This window comes from Ochotona princeps, chromosome 2 (assembly GCF_030435755.1).
Source record: "Ochotona princeps isolate mOchPri1 chromosome 2, mOchPri1.hap1, whole genome shotgun sequence".
Classification (NCBI taxonomy): Eukaryota; Metazoa; Chordata; class Mammalia; order Lagomorpha; family Ochotonidae; genus Ochotona; species Ochotona princeps.
The window spans coordinates 80271245-80283336 of NC_080833.1; the positions used below are offsets into that span (position 1 = coordinate 80271245).

At 42.2% G+C, this 12092-nt stretch overlaps 1 protein-coding gene across 2 annotated transcripts in view; it reads left to right on the forward strand.

Moving 5' to 3' along the window:
* Window positions 1–3620, forward strand: part of ABCD3 (ATP binding cassette subfamily D member 3) — a 71586-nt gene extending 67966 nt beyond the window's left edge. The window contains exons 22-23 of one of the 2 annotated variants that reach the window (XM_058659321.1): window positions 354–410; window positions 2066–2246. In XM_058659321.1, the coding sequence (XP_058515304.1) occupies window positions 354–410; window positions 2066–2143 (135 nt within the window). In that variant the 3' untranslated portion in view covers window positions 2144–2246. Of the gene's footprint in view, window positions 1–353; window positions 411–2065 lie in introns of both variants that reach the window. The other variant, XM_004582034.3, reaches the window with a different exon arrangement.
* The last annotated feature ends 8472 nt before the right edge of the window (window positions 3621–12092 follow it).

Sequence of the window (12092 nt, forward strand, 5' to 3'; positions counted from 1 at the left end):
TAATAAGCTGACTCAGTAACAAAACCCAGACTAAGCCAACAAATATGAAAACTCTTTTTTTCCGCACTTAATATCAGTGCCTATATATATTGCCATAGAAGCATTTATGTGTCTAATTACAAAATTCTGTCTTGGAACTCTCTGGAAGTGTTAAGTATTTCACTTCCTAAATCTAAATTCCAAGACAGAATTGTCAGTGTGTGAAAACCAGGTTGTATAGACAGTGCTATACAGATTTATTTTTCTTGGTTTTGACCTCTGAAGATAGACATCTTAACAGCTGAAAATATTTGGACTAGTTTAATTTGTCACTCTGTAAATGATATAAACTTAAGTCATTTTATTTTTACTAGGTTGGCATCACTCTCTTCACTGTATCACACAGAAAATCTCTTTGGAAACACCATGAGGTTTGTATTTCTTTGGTACAGTGAAAATATATTTTAGTTAAACACATGAATTTAGCCGAATGTGGTTTTAGATTTAATGGTGTATTATGTCTTTAAAAACATATACCTTAGGGGAAAAGGTGATTTTATTTTAATTTTATAAAATAAGATTTGTTAAGTGTTATCAGGTTTCAAAGTATATGAACTGTCTCTAGTTGTTCATGGGAGATGTTAAAGAACCAGAGAGTCAATCTTCATTTCTTAAAAATCACTGTTATAGTAACTGACAGAAATATGTGTAATTCTTACCATAAATATGGGTAAGTAAACTTTATGTTGTCATTCAGTGTGACAGAATGGGACAATATCTTGAGAAGAATTGAATGACAAAAAAAAATGTCGGGGCTTGGTAGATACTAGAAGTAAGGGAGGAGCTGATGGTGTGAGCTGTGTTTGAGGTTGCGTTGTAGTGTGGTGGGACTGGTCGCGTCACCACTGACTGCTCAGGTGCTGTGAGCTGCCCTGGTGCAGCAGGCCTCCTGTTTCCCGGCTCCAACACTGCCATTCTCATGTGACGTGCTCAAAATCTGCCCAGTTTAATTCACTTTCATTTCTTCCCACCTTCCCTCTCCTTTTCTTTCTTTCCTTTTTTTTTCCTTCCAAAATATTGCAGCTATTTTAGGGAAAGCAAGCATTTGAGAAAACCTGAACAGTGATAAAAAGTATTTTGTCCCACAGAAGAGGTGTGTGATTAAGTACCCTTTTTGGCAGTACTGGGCTAAGTTTTGAAAAGGGAGCAGGCTGCTCTCTGTTCTTGGAGCCGTGCAGTTTAATGACGGTCCTCAAATTGTAACGTGAGGGCCGTACACTTTGGCATCACAGTCTGCCTTCATCTCCACTGTTTGTGGCTCCACGTGGAGCCTTTGGACATTCTCTCTTATGTGGAAGTACTTATTAGTTACTATTAGTAGTAAAGTTCTTTATAGTTCTATAGCTTCTAAAGATGAACTTTTATTACTTTATGGCGTAGAAGTTGATGATTTTTCACGAATTGAATGCACGATTGAAAAACCAGAAATTAAAGAAGTTTCAGATAACACCCATGCCTTTGCATTTTTGTTCATGAGCGTTCTAGCCGTAGACCGTGGGGGATTGGGTTTCCTCACCGTGCATCAGTGTACAGTCAGCAGCAGAGCAGCCATCAGGCCTGTGGTCGTGTGCAGGAGGGGACACAGAGGACTGGAGTCTTAGGGACCAGAAGAACTAAGAAATAGTCATGCAGGACATGGAAAACCCAAAGATCTTTCTGCAAAGTAAAAAGCCTGTCGAAGAGAGAAGACTTTTATAACTATATTCAGAGGATGGGTTCTATCAGGACATGATACAGCTCCTTTTCCCTCTGATTAATCATAAAATAATCATAAAAAAATGCAGAGATTCTGAGCAGGTCTAGCAGGTAAGCTAAAAGAAGTAATAACGACTTCTGTGTTCAGTGGTTTTGCACAGTTCACCCTACTGGTAGCTCAGATCCTTGGACAAGAAGTTGTATAAGCATTATAATTTTTGGGATCCTTAAGGATTTGCTTGTTAAAATAATAGGGAAATTCATTTTGGTTCTCATAAAGAAAAGTAAGGTATTATATGTATTCTAATTGATTTCTTCTGTTTTCCCATAGTACTACCTGCATATGGATGGCAGAGGCAATTATGAATTCAAAGAGATAACAGAAGATACAGTTGAGTTTGGCTCTTAGAGAAATTTGGAGAACTGAACCTGCTTCAATTAAATAATTACAAAATACACTTAAAAATGCAAAGTACCTTGTAAAATAAAAATTGAGCTTGTTTTTTTAAACAGCAACAAATTAGGTATGGAATAATGGAGAACAAGTTGTTAAAACATTTAATATTATATAGGGTATTGCTAATTGTGTATATGTTGGTTTAATTATTAATATGTACTAAGAATGTCCTTATTCTTGTGGTTTAAAACCTGCCTAAATTAAATTGGGCTTAAATCCGTATAACCTGATTCATCCTGGGATGTAAACCATTTGAAGTCAGCTAATTTGACTTTAATGCCTCTATCTTTTCCTTCAATGAAGAACCCTATTTAAAACTGGGGTCATCACCTGTCCTAATTCAACAAATAGTGTTTCCAGTTTCATTTTTTTTGTCCATGGTAGTGGGAACCAAACAAATCATAATGTATTATTAATGTGTAACATCATTACATAATAGCATTTATCACACAACTGGCAGATTTCTTTAGCTGCCGGTTAGCTCATTCCTTGTGCATGCCTTGGGGTGCATTTGACTCCAGGAAAGCCATGTGGATTTTCTTTAGGTAATAAGTGTGCCCCTCTCAGTCTGCGGGATTGTGTTGTTTGGAGGGTTTTTGGGTGATGTAACAAAAATGTATATGCAGTCTTGCTTACAAGGGGTGGTTCCTACATGTCACGCCTAACCATCCCAATGTTTGGGATTTTAAAACACAAAGTCCTTATTTGTCAAGCTCATGGTCTTACGTGAGTTCTGGATTTTGAAAAGGATTGGACAGAAGTATGTGTGCTAGAAGCCCATTCATTAGAAGCGCGGTGGTTGAATGATGGTGTCAAACTCCAGATGAGCCATGGAACGCACTGCGGGAAGTAATGCACTTGAGTATGCAATATGGTCACTGTCTCTGACTGTGATTTATGCTTAGAAATATGCTATAAAATAATTATTCACATGAATGAATTATGTTTTCTGGGCACTTGCTTACCTCTGTGAATAGTGAATAACTTTTTGTATTTGGGTTATAATGATGGACTGTTCCAAGAGAAACTGATTGCGTCTCAGCAGACCACCAGTCACAACTGCATGTATTTGCACAGAGAAAGCTGAAACAGTATGATCAGTAATCTAGGTGTGATATCAGTTGTTTGTAAACTGAGGCTCAGAAAGAGGCATTTTATGTTCTTGTCTCTGTATAACTGGTTTTTTGTTTTTAGCAGAATTAACAATAATAATTACTGGCTACCAGAATAAACTTGATGTACTGATTCCATAAAATGTAACATTCTCCTCTGTAAACTTGTATACTTAATTTCTGTTCAGATTGAAAACAATCAGATAATGCATACAAACTGCTGGTTTTTCTCCCCTAATAGCTGAGTACTGAATTGTTCATACACGGTTCATACAGTTTTGACTTGAAAAGCCAAATAAATTAACATTTAGAAAGCCGTTTGGCACCCAGTGTCTCTTTTTAAGTCTTGTCAAATATGGTTTTTAATGGAATGAGTTTCTCTTTTAGAAAAGTCTTACCCAATCTCAATGTACCTCACAAATGCTACCAGTCAGGAGACCTTACACAATGTTATCAGTCACAGGAAAGATTTCATGTCATCAGAAGTTTGAGATTTTCATATACCTGGGTTTCCCTGTCTCTCAATGAAACTATTTTCCTTCTATGATAAATTCTTTTTTTTTTTAGAATTGTTTTATTTTTTTTAATCAGAGGAGGAGAGACAGAGGAAGATCTTCCTTCTGCTAATTCACTCCCCAAGTGGCCATAATGGCTGGAGCTGAGCCAATCTGAAGCCAGGAGATAGGAGCTTCCTCCAAGTCTCCTACGTGGATGCAGGGTACCAACTCTTTGTGCTGCCCTGGACTGCTTTCCCAGGCCACAAGCAGGGAGCTGGATGGGAACCAGGGCTGCCTGGATTAGAACCAGCACCCATATGGGATCCCAGAGCATTTAAGGCAAGGACTTTAGCCAGGAGGCTACTGTGCCAAGCCCTCTAATAGATTCTTGCCATTACAAAATGCATTTTTGGAATGTTGCCTCTACTTTTCCTGTTTATTTAACCATTTCAGATATTGAGGCAGGACCTGCTGGGATGTCACAGAAGGCTTAGAGGGGAGTAATCCAGCAGCAGCAAACATGCTTGACTGCGTGTCTTCCATGTAATTCCTGTTAACGTTTCCCGCAGGGGGCACTGGGAAATGGTGCTTTCATTGGAGGAATAATAAACCAGAGAGTAAGAACCGCCATCCATGAGCAGCACACCTGCTGTAAAATGGGTCGCTGTTTCCATATCCAGTAGCTACGTTTTATATAATCAGGAAATAGATGTGTAACCAGCCATGTTTTTGTTGGGCCATAACAGAAGAAAGTATACCTGGGGTTTGCCTCTTCCTTCCAATATCATTTTAATAAAAACGGTGATGCTGTCATAGCACCTGTCATTTGCTTATATAATTATTTAGCTTTTAAATGTTATATCTAAAACTGTTTGTCCCTAAAAGTGAGTGCATTTTCTTTAGTACTGTTATTATAGGAAGCTATTTTGCCGGAGGCCAGCTCCAGCAGAGTTTGGTGCTGAAAGGGTGTGTGGAGTCAGCAAAAAGAGGCACGGACACTATCACTTGGTGCCCTCAAGTAACAGTTCACGAAGCTGTCTTTTTTTATTTACCCAGACACATCACAAACCTCTGCATAAACATTTAATTGTTTATTTTTACTTCATGACTAGGGGGCATGCACAGACATTTGGTCATTCTGTTTTTGTATTTCATGGTTAGGCAGGTGCCCCTAAAGATAATTCTGCAAATTACTGTATTTGTATTCCTCAAAGCAAGCCATTGTTCATTCTTCAGTAGTAGCCATAGTGCGATAGCCAGGACTCCAAGGCCAAGGCACATGCAATTACCTGCTAATCAGTAATACATTCCTATTACATTTTTATTTCTATAATTTACCCATCACAATGGGAAAAATGTCACAAGGGAAAAAACAAACATCCAAGACAAAAGTTTCAAATATTAAATCTCCATACAACTACAATCCTATAAGCAAACAATAATTTAAAAAAAAAAAGGTGTTGTAAAGTAAGGTTTAACCAAAGCGTATCTGTATTAACAAAAGCATCCTTAGGGCTCGGCAGCGTGGCCTAGTGGCTAAGGTCCTTGCCTTGATCCCATATGGCTGCTGGTTCTAATCCCGGCGGCTCCACTTCCTTTCTATCTCTTCTCCTCTCAGTATATCTGACTTTGTAATAAAAATAAAATAAATCTTAAAAAAAAAAAAAGCATCCTTGGATTCCTCTAACCAAAAATCAAAAAGTGGCTGAAACATATTTTTTATTCTTCAAAGAATTGCAAGGACAGGCTAGCCTTTAAGGTCACAGTAACTGTATTTATTGCCATAGCAGTTTCAGCTCTTACTCCCATCACTTTCATTAATATTTAGGATACTTATCAAGCCCTTTCTCAGAAGGTGTGCTGCATGTCTAGGCCAGATTCTGAGGCAATGGTTAGGCACACAATAAGGTGTCCAGAAATGGCATGGGCTTAATTGTGCTCCTGTGTGTAAATTGTTAAATACCCACTCACCAAGACAGTGTCAGCAATATTAGCTCCCAAGCTCACATAGGTGCAAAAACTATCTCACAGGGGCAAATAATAATGCTTCAATGGATTACAGAATTCTTAGTGGGTGGTGAAATGTCCATACAAAGGGGGTAAAACTGCGTCGAAGTGGTTGGAGAGACATCGTCCAGGCCCTGCCAAACAGCTGGAAGCTCCTGGCAGCCCTGCCAACACGGGAGCTGTTCTCTTCACACCTTCGTGTCATCCACACCCACTGCATGGACTCTTGCACTATTTATTTTTTAACAACTATATTAGCAATTTTTCCTTGGTGAAGAATGAAGATGTTCTCATCTTTTCTATAACAAATCCAATGAATGTTGTTTTTATAAAAAATTCTAAAGCAAGAAAAGACTAGAGAAAGAGTTCTCTCCCCATTGCTTATGAAAATCCATATTAAACTTTTAATTGTGGTAAATCTCATTTTTTCATACAATATGCTTAAAAAGACATTTCTTGATTTATCAATTTTAAACATTCTTATGTCCCTGTGGTGTTCTTATAGTCATGTGATTTAAAAAGCTTTTAAAAATTCATGTGCAGAAGAGTTCAAAAACTTCAGTGAGTTTTCAAGAGAGTGTACAAACCAATAGCCACCTCCCAGATCAATAAATAAACTTTCCACATCTCACAAGCCTCTTTCATAGCCGGTTTCAATTCTCAGCCTCTGGCTTCTGTGTCATGTTAGTGTTGCCATTTTTGAGTTTTGTATTTAATACCTTTCTGTGTAATAGCATCATTTCCTGTTATGAGATTCATTCTGTGTCAGAACAATTCATTCACCTACATTGCTGTACAGTATTTAATTATATGAATAGACCCTACTTCTCATTGGACATTAGGTGGTTTTCTGTTTGGAGTCGCTATGAACAGTTCTTATAAACATCATTTTGCATGTCTTATTGCACATCTGATGCATTTTGTAGATGGGATGGGTTTTATTTTGTTCCAAACTGATAAAGTTGTGCCACTTTTACATTCCCATCTTAAGTGTAGAATTGCGTTGGGGCAAGAGTTTCATATTGGAGCAAGTCGAGTTGCTGCTTGGTGCTCCTGCTTCTCATTTTAGAGTGTCACTTCAAGTCTCAGCTACTCAGCTGCTGATCCAGCTTCCTCCTAAGCAAGCTGGGAAGGCAGCAGATGAGGGCCAAGGCTTGACTTCCAGCCACCCAGGTGGAAAGCCCTGATGAAGTCCCTGGTTTGTGCCTTCCTCCTGGCCCAGCTCTGGCTGCTGGAAGTCAACCAGTGGATGAAAGATTTCTGTGTCTCCCTCTCCTGTCACTCTGCCTCTCAAATCATTTGAAAAAGTGTATTTTTCCTATCTTTGCCAATATTTGGTATTGTCAGAGTTTGCTTTATTTTTCTCTGAGATTTTAGCCTTTAACTGTAAATCACTGTTGAATTTTACATTCGCCTCATGACAAATGAGATAAAATCCATTTCATGTTTAATAGATGTGTAATATGTGCAAATACATACCATCATTGACAGCAAGTAAGAAATGAAATAAACCTAAAAGGATTAAAAAGTGTGGCTGGCACAATAGTGTATTAGGTTAATCCTCTCTGCAAGTGCTGGCATCCGTTATGGGCATCGGTGGGTGCTGTGACTGCTGCACTTCTGATCAAGCTCTGCATATGGGCTGGGAAACAGCAGAGGATGGCCCAAGGCCTTGGGATCCTGCACCCACATGGGAGACTAGAAAGAAGCTCCTGGCTTCGGATCAGCTCAGCTCTGACCATAGTGGCAATTTAGGGGGAAGAACTAGCAGATGAACAAACCTTTCTCAGTTATTCTCTGTCTGCAAGACTCATTGTAAGATAAAAACAAGTAAATCTTTAAAATGTCAAAGTAAGACACTATTTGAGATTAGAAAGTGTCCTATTGCAGCATCAAGCCATCTAGTGGTTGAGGTGTGGGATGCACTCCATGTTTTGTTTTTGTTTTTTTTTTTAATGTTTTCTTGGTATTTCAGAGATTCTTCTATATTGTAGATATGATTCCGCTGCTAGGAAAATGTTTTTAATTTAAGGCAAAGTGGAAGGTAGGGGACAGTAAGCACTTCTAGAAATATAAGGACATTTCCTAGCAAAGAATGGTCAATCCAACAGTCATACAAAGTAGTCCTCAAAGTCTATGCACCTGACAACACACGTTCGATACACATATTTATGTGTATGACAGTTGTGAGGGAAAAAAATCTTCAGGGTTTTTGAGGAAGACTAAGACATTTTTTGTGGTAACTGACTAAACCAAATGCATACACCCAAGGTCCTTGAGCAATGCAAGAACTTGACCCATGGATTAGGTGTGTGCTTTTGGCAAATAACGAATTCTCCCAACAGGGAAAGCAGTAAATCCCTCCAGTTGTTTAAGACTTCTTCAGTGTCTGTTAGTAAGATTTTGTAGTTGTCTGTAGCAATCTTGCATGTCTTTCATTAGCTTTATGCCTAGGTATATGTGGAGTTTGTTGATGCTAGCATCAGTGGTTTCTACTTTGCATTTTAAAGTTGATTTTTGCATGCTTATTTTTGTGGCAGATTGAAGGATGGGGGGAGGGGTGACCAAGGAAGAGAAGGTTGGCAGAAGCAGAGGAAGAGGGAGAGGCACGTTTCATCTGGACGTCGCTTGGACAGGATTGCATGGGAGGGGATGTCACCCCCTGCCCTCAGTAAGGAACTTCCCAGAAGCAGTGGTGTGGGACCACCACCCAGAAGGAGAGGAGGAATAAGCTATAATGGGCTGAAAAGGCCAGGATTTGGGACCATATTTCAGGCTGTCAGATGTGTAAGAATTTGAACTCAGCACTAGCGGGCTTTTGGCTGATGTCCCTAAGCTGGTATGAAGAGCCACAGTACGCAACAGTTGAATCATTTCAATGTAATCATTGCTTCCTTTCTGGGGACCAGATCATGATGTGTGCAGCAGAGCCAAGTAGAGAACAAGTTCCTCATGCTTTTCCCCCCTCTGATTTTTAAAATCCTTGCTGTGTGGGTCATCATTATCATAATGTATAATGAACTTCCACCATATCCAGGACTGCTATCATGTCAGTGTTCCTGTTCTGTCCAGCAACTCTGTACAATATTAGGAGCTGGGAGAGAGTAGGGAGGATGCGTGGGAAGAATCTTGAGAGGGAAGGTCCTGGTTGCCTCAGGGAATGTTGTTGACAGTTTAAAAGGATGGCTTGTTAAAAGGCGAGGCGTGTCAGCAGAAAAGGGCGTGAGTTTGCAAGCGTATTTGGAAGATGCATTAATATCTGTAACAACATGGCTCTGCTTCCCCTTTTGGCCTGGGTTAGTAACTTGCTGATATTTCCACTTATTAAGTGGCATTTCCTCACCACATCTGTGTAGTTCTGTCCACTGGTGAGGTATATCTGGCTCCAAGTTCATCTTCCCACCTTCCCCCTCAACCTTGTGGAGCAAAGCAGGGCTGGTGGATCAGTGGTGGGCAAAGCTTGTAGAGCATGCTTACAACTCCAGCATGCATGCACATTACTTGGAAGATGCAGATTCTTTTCTTTGGAGGAGGCTGTATTTATTTATTTGAAAGAGTCACACACACACACACACACACACACACACACACACACACTGCGAGAGAGAGAGAGAGGTTTTTGTCCACTGGCTTAGTCCCCAGTTGGCCACAAAGGTCAAGGCTGGGTCAGGCCGAAGTCAGGAACATCTTCAGGGTCTGCCACATAGGTAGCAGGGGCTCAAACACTCGGGCTATCTTCCACTATTTTTATTTTCCAGATTGCTAGCAGGGAGTTGGATGAGAGGCAGAGAAGCCAGAACGTGAACCGGCACCCTTATGGGATGCCAGCGTTGTGGGTGGCGGCTTTAACATACCACAATACTGGCCCCATGAAAATGCAGGTTCTGTCCAGCAGGTCCCAAGATGGGGCCTGGGAATTTGCATGTTGTCTAGTTTCCCAGTGGAGCTAAGACTGCTGTCCCTGGGCCACGTTCTAGGTAAGGTCTGGGAACTCTGGTCTCAGGCTGAAGAGACCATCACTGGTAGAGTTATAGAACTCTGGGGAAGATTGTCTGGTGTGTGTATTCTGGCCAGTCTCCTCTCATTCTCCAGTCTTGATCACTGGCAGGTATTCAGGGTTTTCTGTATGATTCCTAAGGAGTGTTTCACGCTCCAGGACCATGAACCGTTCAGTTAGGTTGTCAAGCCTTTTCATGAACTGAAGGGGGCGCCATAATCCCAATTATAAAGGACGCTTGGGCGGGGGGAGCAATTCTTGTTCCACTGATGATTTAGTCTCTTGAAAAAAATGGTAGAAAACAAATCACTTTGCAAATGTGACACAGGTTTTGTTGTTGTATCTTGAAAATCAGATTCTGTGTGTATTCAAAGTGAATTGCCATTTCTGTTTCAGAATTCCTGGATTTAAAAAAAAAAAAAAAGAGTAGTGTTTTTGTTATCCCCAGAAAAAAATTTTTTTGAAGATGTATTCTTTTTTAAAGATTTACTTCTTTTTATTGGAAAGGCAGATTTACAGACAGAAAGAGAGACAGGAAAAATTTGCTCTCTTCTGGTTTACTCTCCAAGTGGCCACAAAGGCCGGAGCTGAGCCAATCCAAAGCCAGGAGCCAGGAGTCAGGAGCTTCTTCTGGGTCTCACACTGGTGCAGGGTCCCAAGGCTTTGGGCCATCCTCGGCTGTTTTCCAGGCCACAAGCAGGGAGCTGGATGGGCAGTGAAGCAGCTAGTACATGAACCGGTGCCCATATGGGATCCTGGTGCTTGCAAGGCAAGGATTTAGTTACTAGGCTATGGCACTATTGATGCCTTACCTTAAACATATGAAGGTCCTCATAAACTTCATGGAATATATATATCCTCCAAAAACTTATAGTGTGTAGATTTTTAAAAAAAATCTGTTCCATGCCCTAGGAAATCCTTATTGTGCCCACATGTGATATACCCTCACAGGGATCGTGCACAGGATGGTTGTGTGACCGGTTGGCCCGGGCCTTTGGGGTCTGCAGTGGAGACCTCAGAACATGTGGCATGGTGCACCCTCCCGGGGAAGAGAATGCTCGCTCGGCCCGCAGCCACCGCCAGCCTCTCACCACAGTCAGGGCAAAACACGTGTTGTTAAGTACAGGCACACGTGGATGAAAGCAGTGATCCTCAAGCTTGCCGACAGAATCACGTGACCCTCCTGGCCAGTCAGCCAGTCCAGCAGCTCTGGACTGTGGTCGGAGGAAGGGGAATGGTGGCTGATGGCAAGGGGCCACACAGTCCTCCGTGTTGGAGAGAGCCGGAGCAGGTAAACCTCCAGCACGGAGACGCTGGCAAGGAGTGGCACCAGGGCTTCACCCGCGCGGGCCATCCTCACGCCAGAGTGCTTCCCCACGCTAGGGAGACAGGTTGGAGCGGGGAGGGGAGGGACCCAGCGGGCAGCAAGAGCGGGGTTGGGCCGTGGACACAGGCTTGGACCTAACTCTAGGGGAAATGTGGACGTCCAAGCAGAATCACCGAATGGCTTGGACTACTTTCCACCATCTAGTGCAAAGGGTGCCTCAATTAAAAATTGCATCAGGTATTAGGACAGGTAGTGGCGTGTGCATGCGCTGTGACCCCTATGGGGTCGGAAATCCTCCAGGATTGCGTGGCTCCTAAGTCTGGAGTGAATGACTGAATGGAGGGGACTGGGCAGCCAGTCTGGGGACCGGCCTGAGTGAGGTATCCGGGCATGGCCTGGGTCTGGGCGTCAAGGCCCAGCCTTCTTCCCTGAAGCAGTGGTGGATTCCCACTGACGAATGAGGTCATAGACTCCAAGAGCTTCAGAGGGAGAGGAGCTGGTGACCTAGCGCTGGTGGGAAAGCCCGCACAAGATGCGTTACCCCACAGTCGCAGCCCTTGCAGACCTGGGAGGTCACTCACTAATCCGTCAGCAGAGTTAGAAGTCAGCGGAATAAAGTCAGGGGGCAGCTGTTTGGTCAGCATTTCAAATGGCTGCGATTGGTAAAGCAGGGCCTGCATGTGGCGCCTGCTGCTTGCTAGTGCACGCCCTGGGGGCAGCTCCAGTCCTTGAGTCCCTGTGACCTGGTGTGGGAGACCGGGGTTGAGTTCCTAGCTCCTGGTTCCCGCAGGCATTTGCAAGCATTGTCTTAGAAAACCATGTGTTAAGAGAGAGCGGGGTGAACCTGACCCAGTGGCACATCAGTGTTTGTTCCTCTCTGCTGCTCCATTTCTGTTCGAACCATAAGCAGATTTCTCTTCTGGCAAACTGTTGGCTCAAGTCATTCTACAGAGGAGATTCT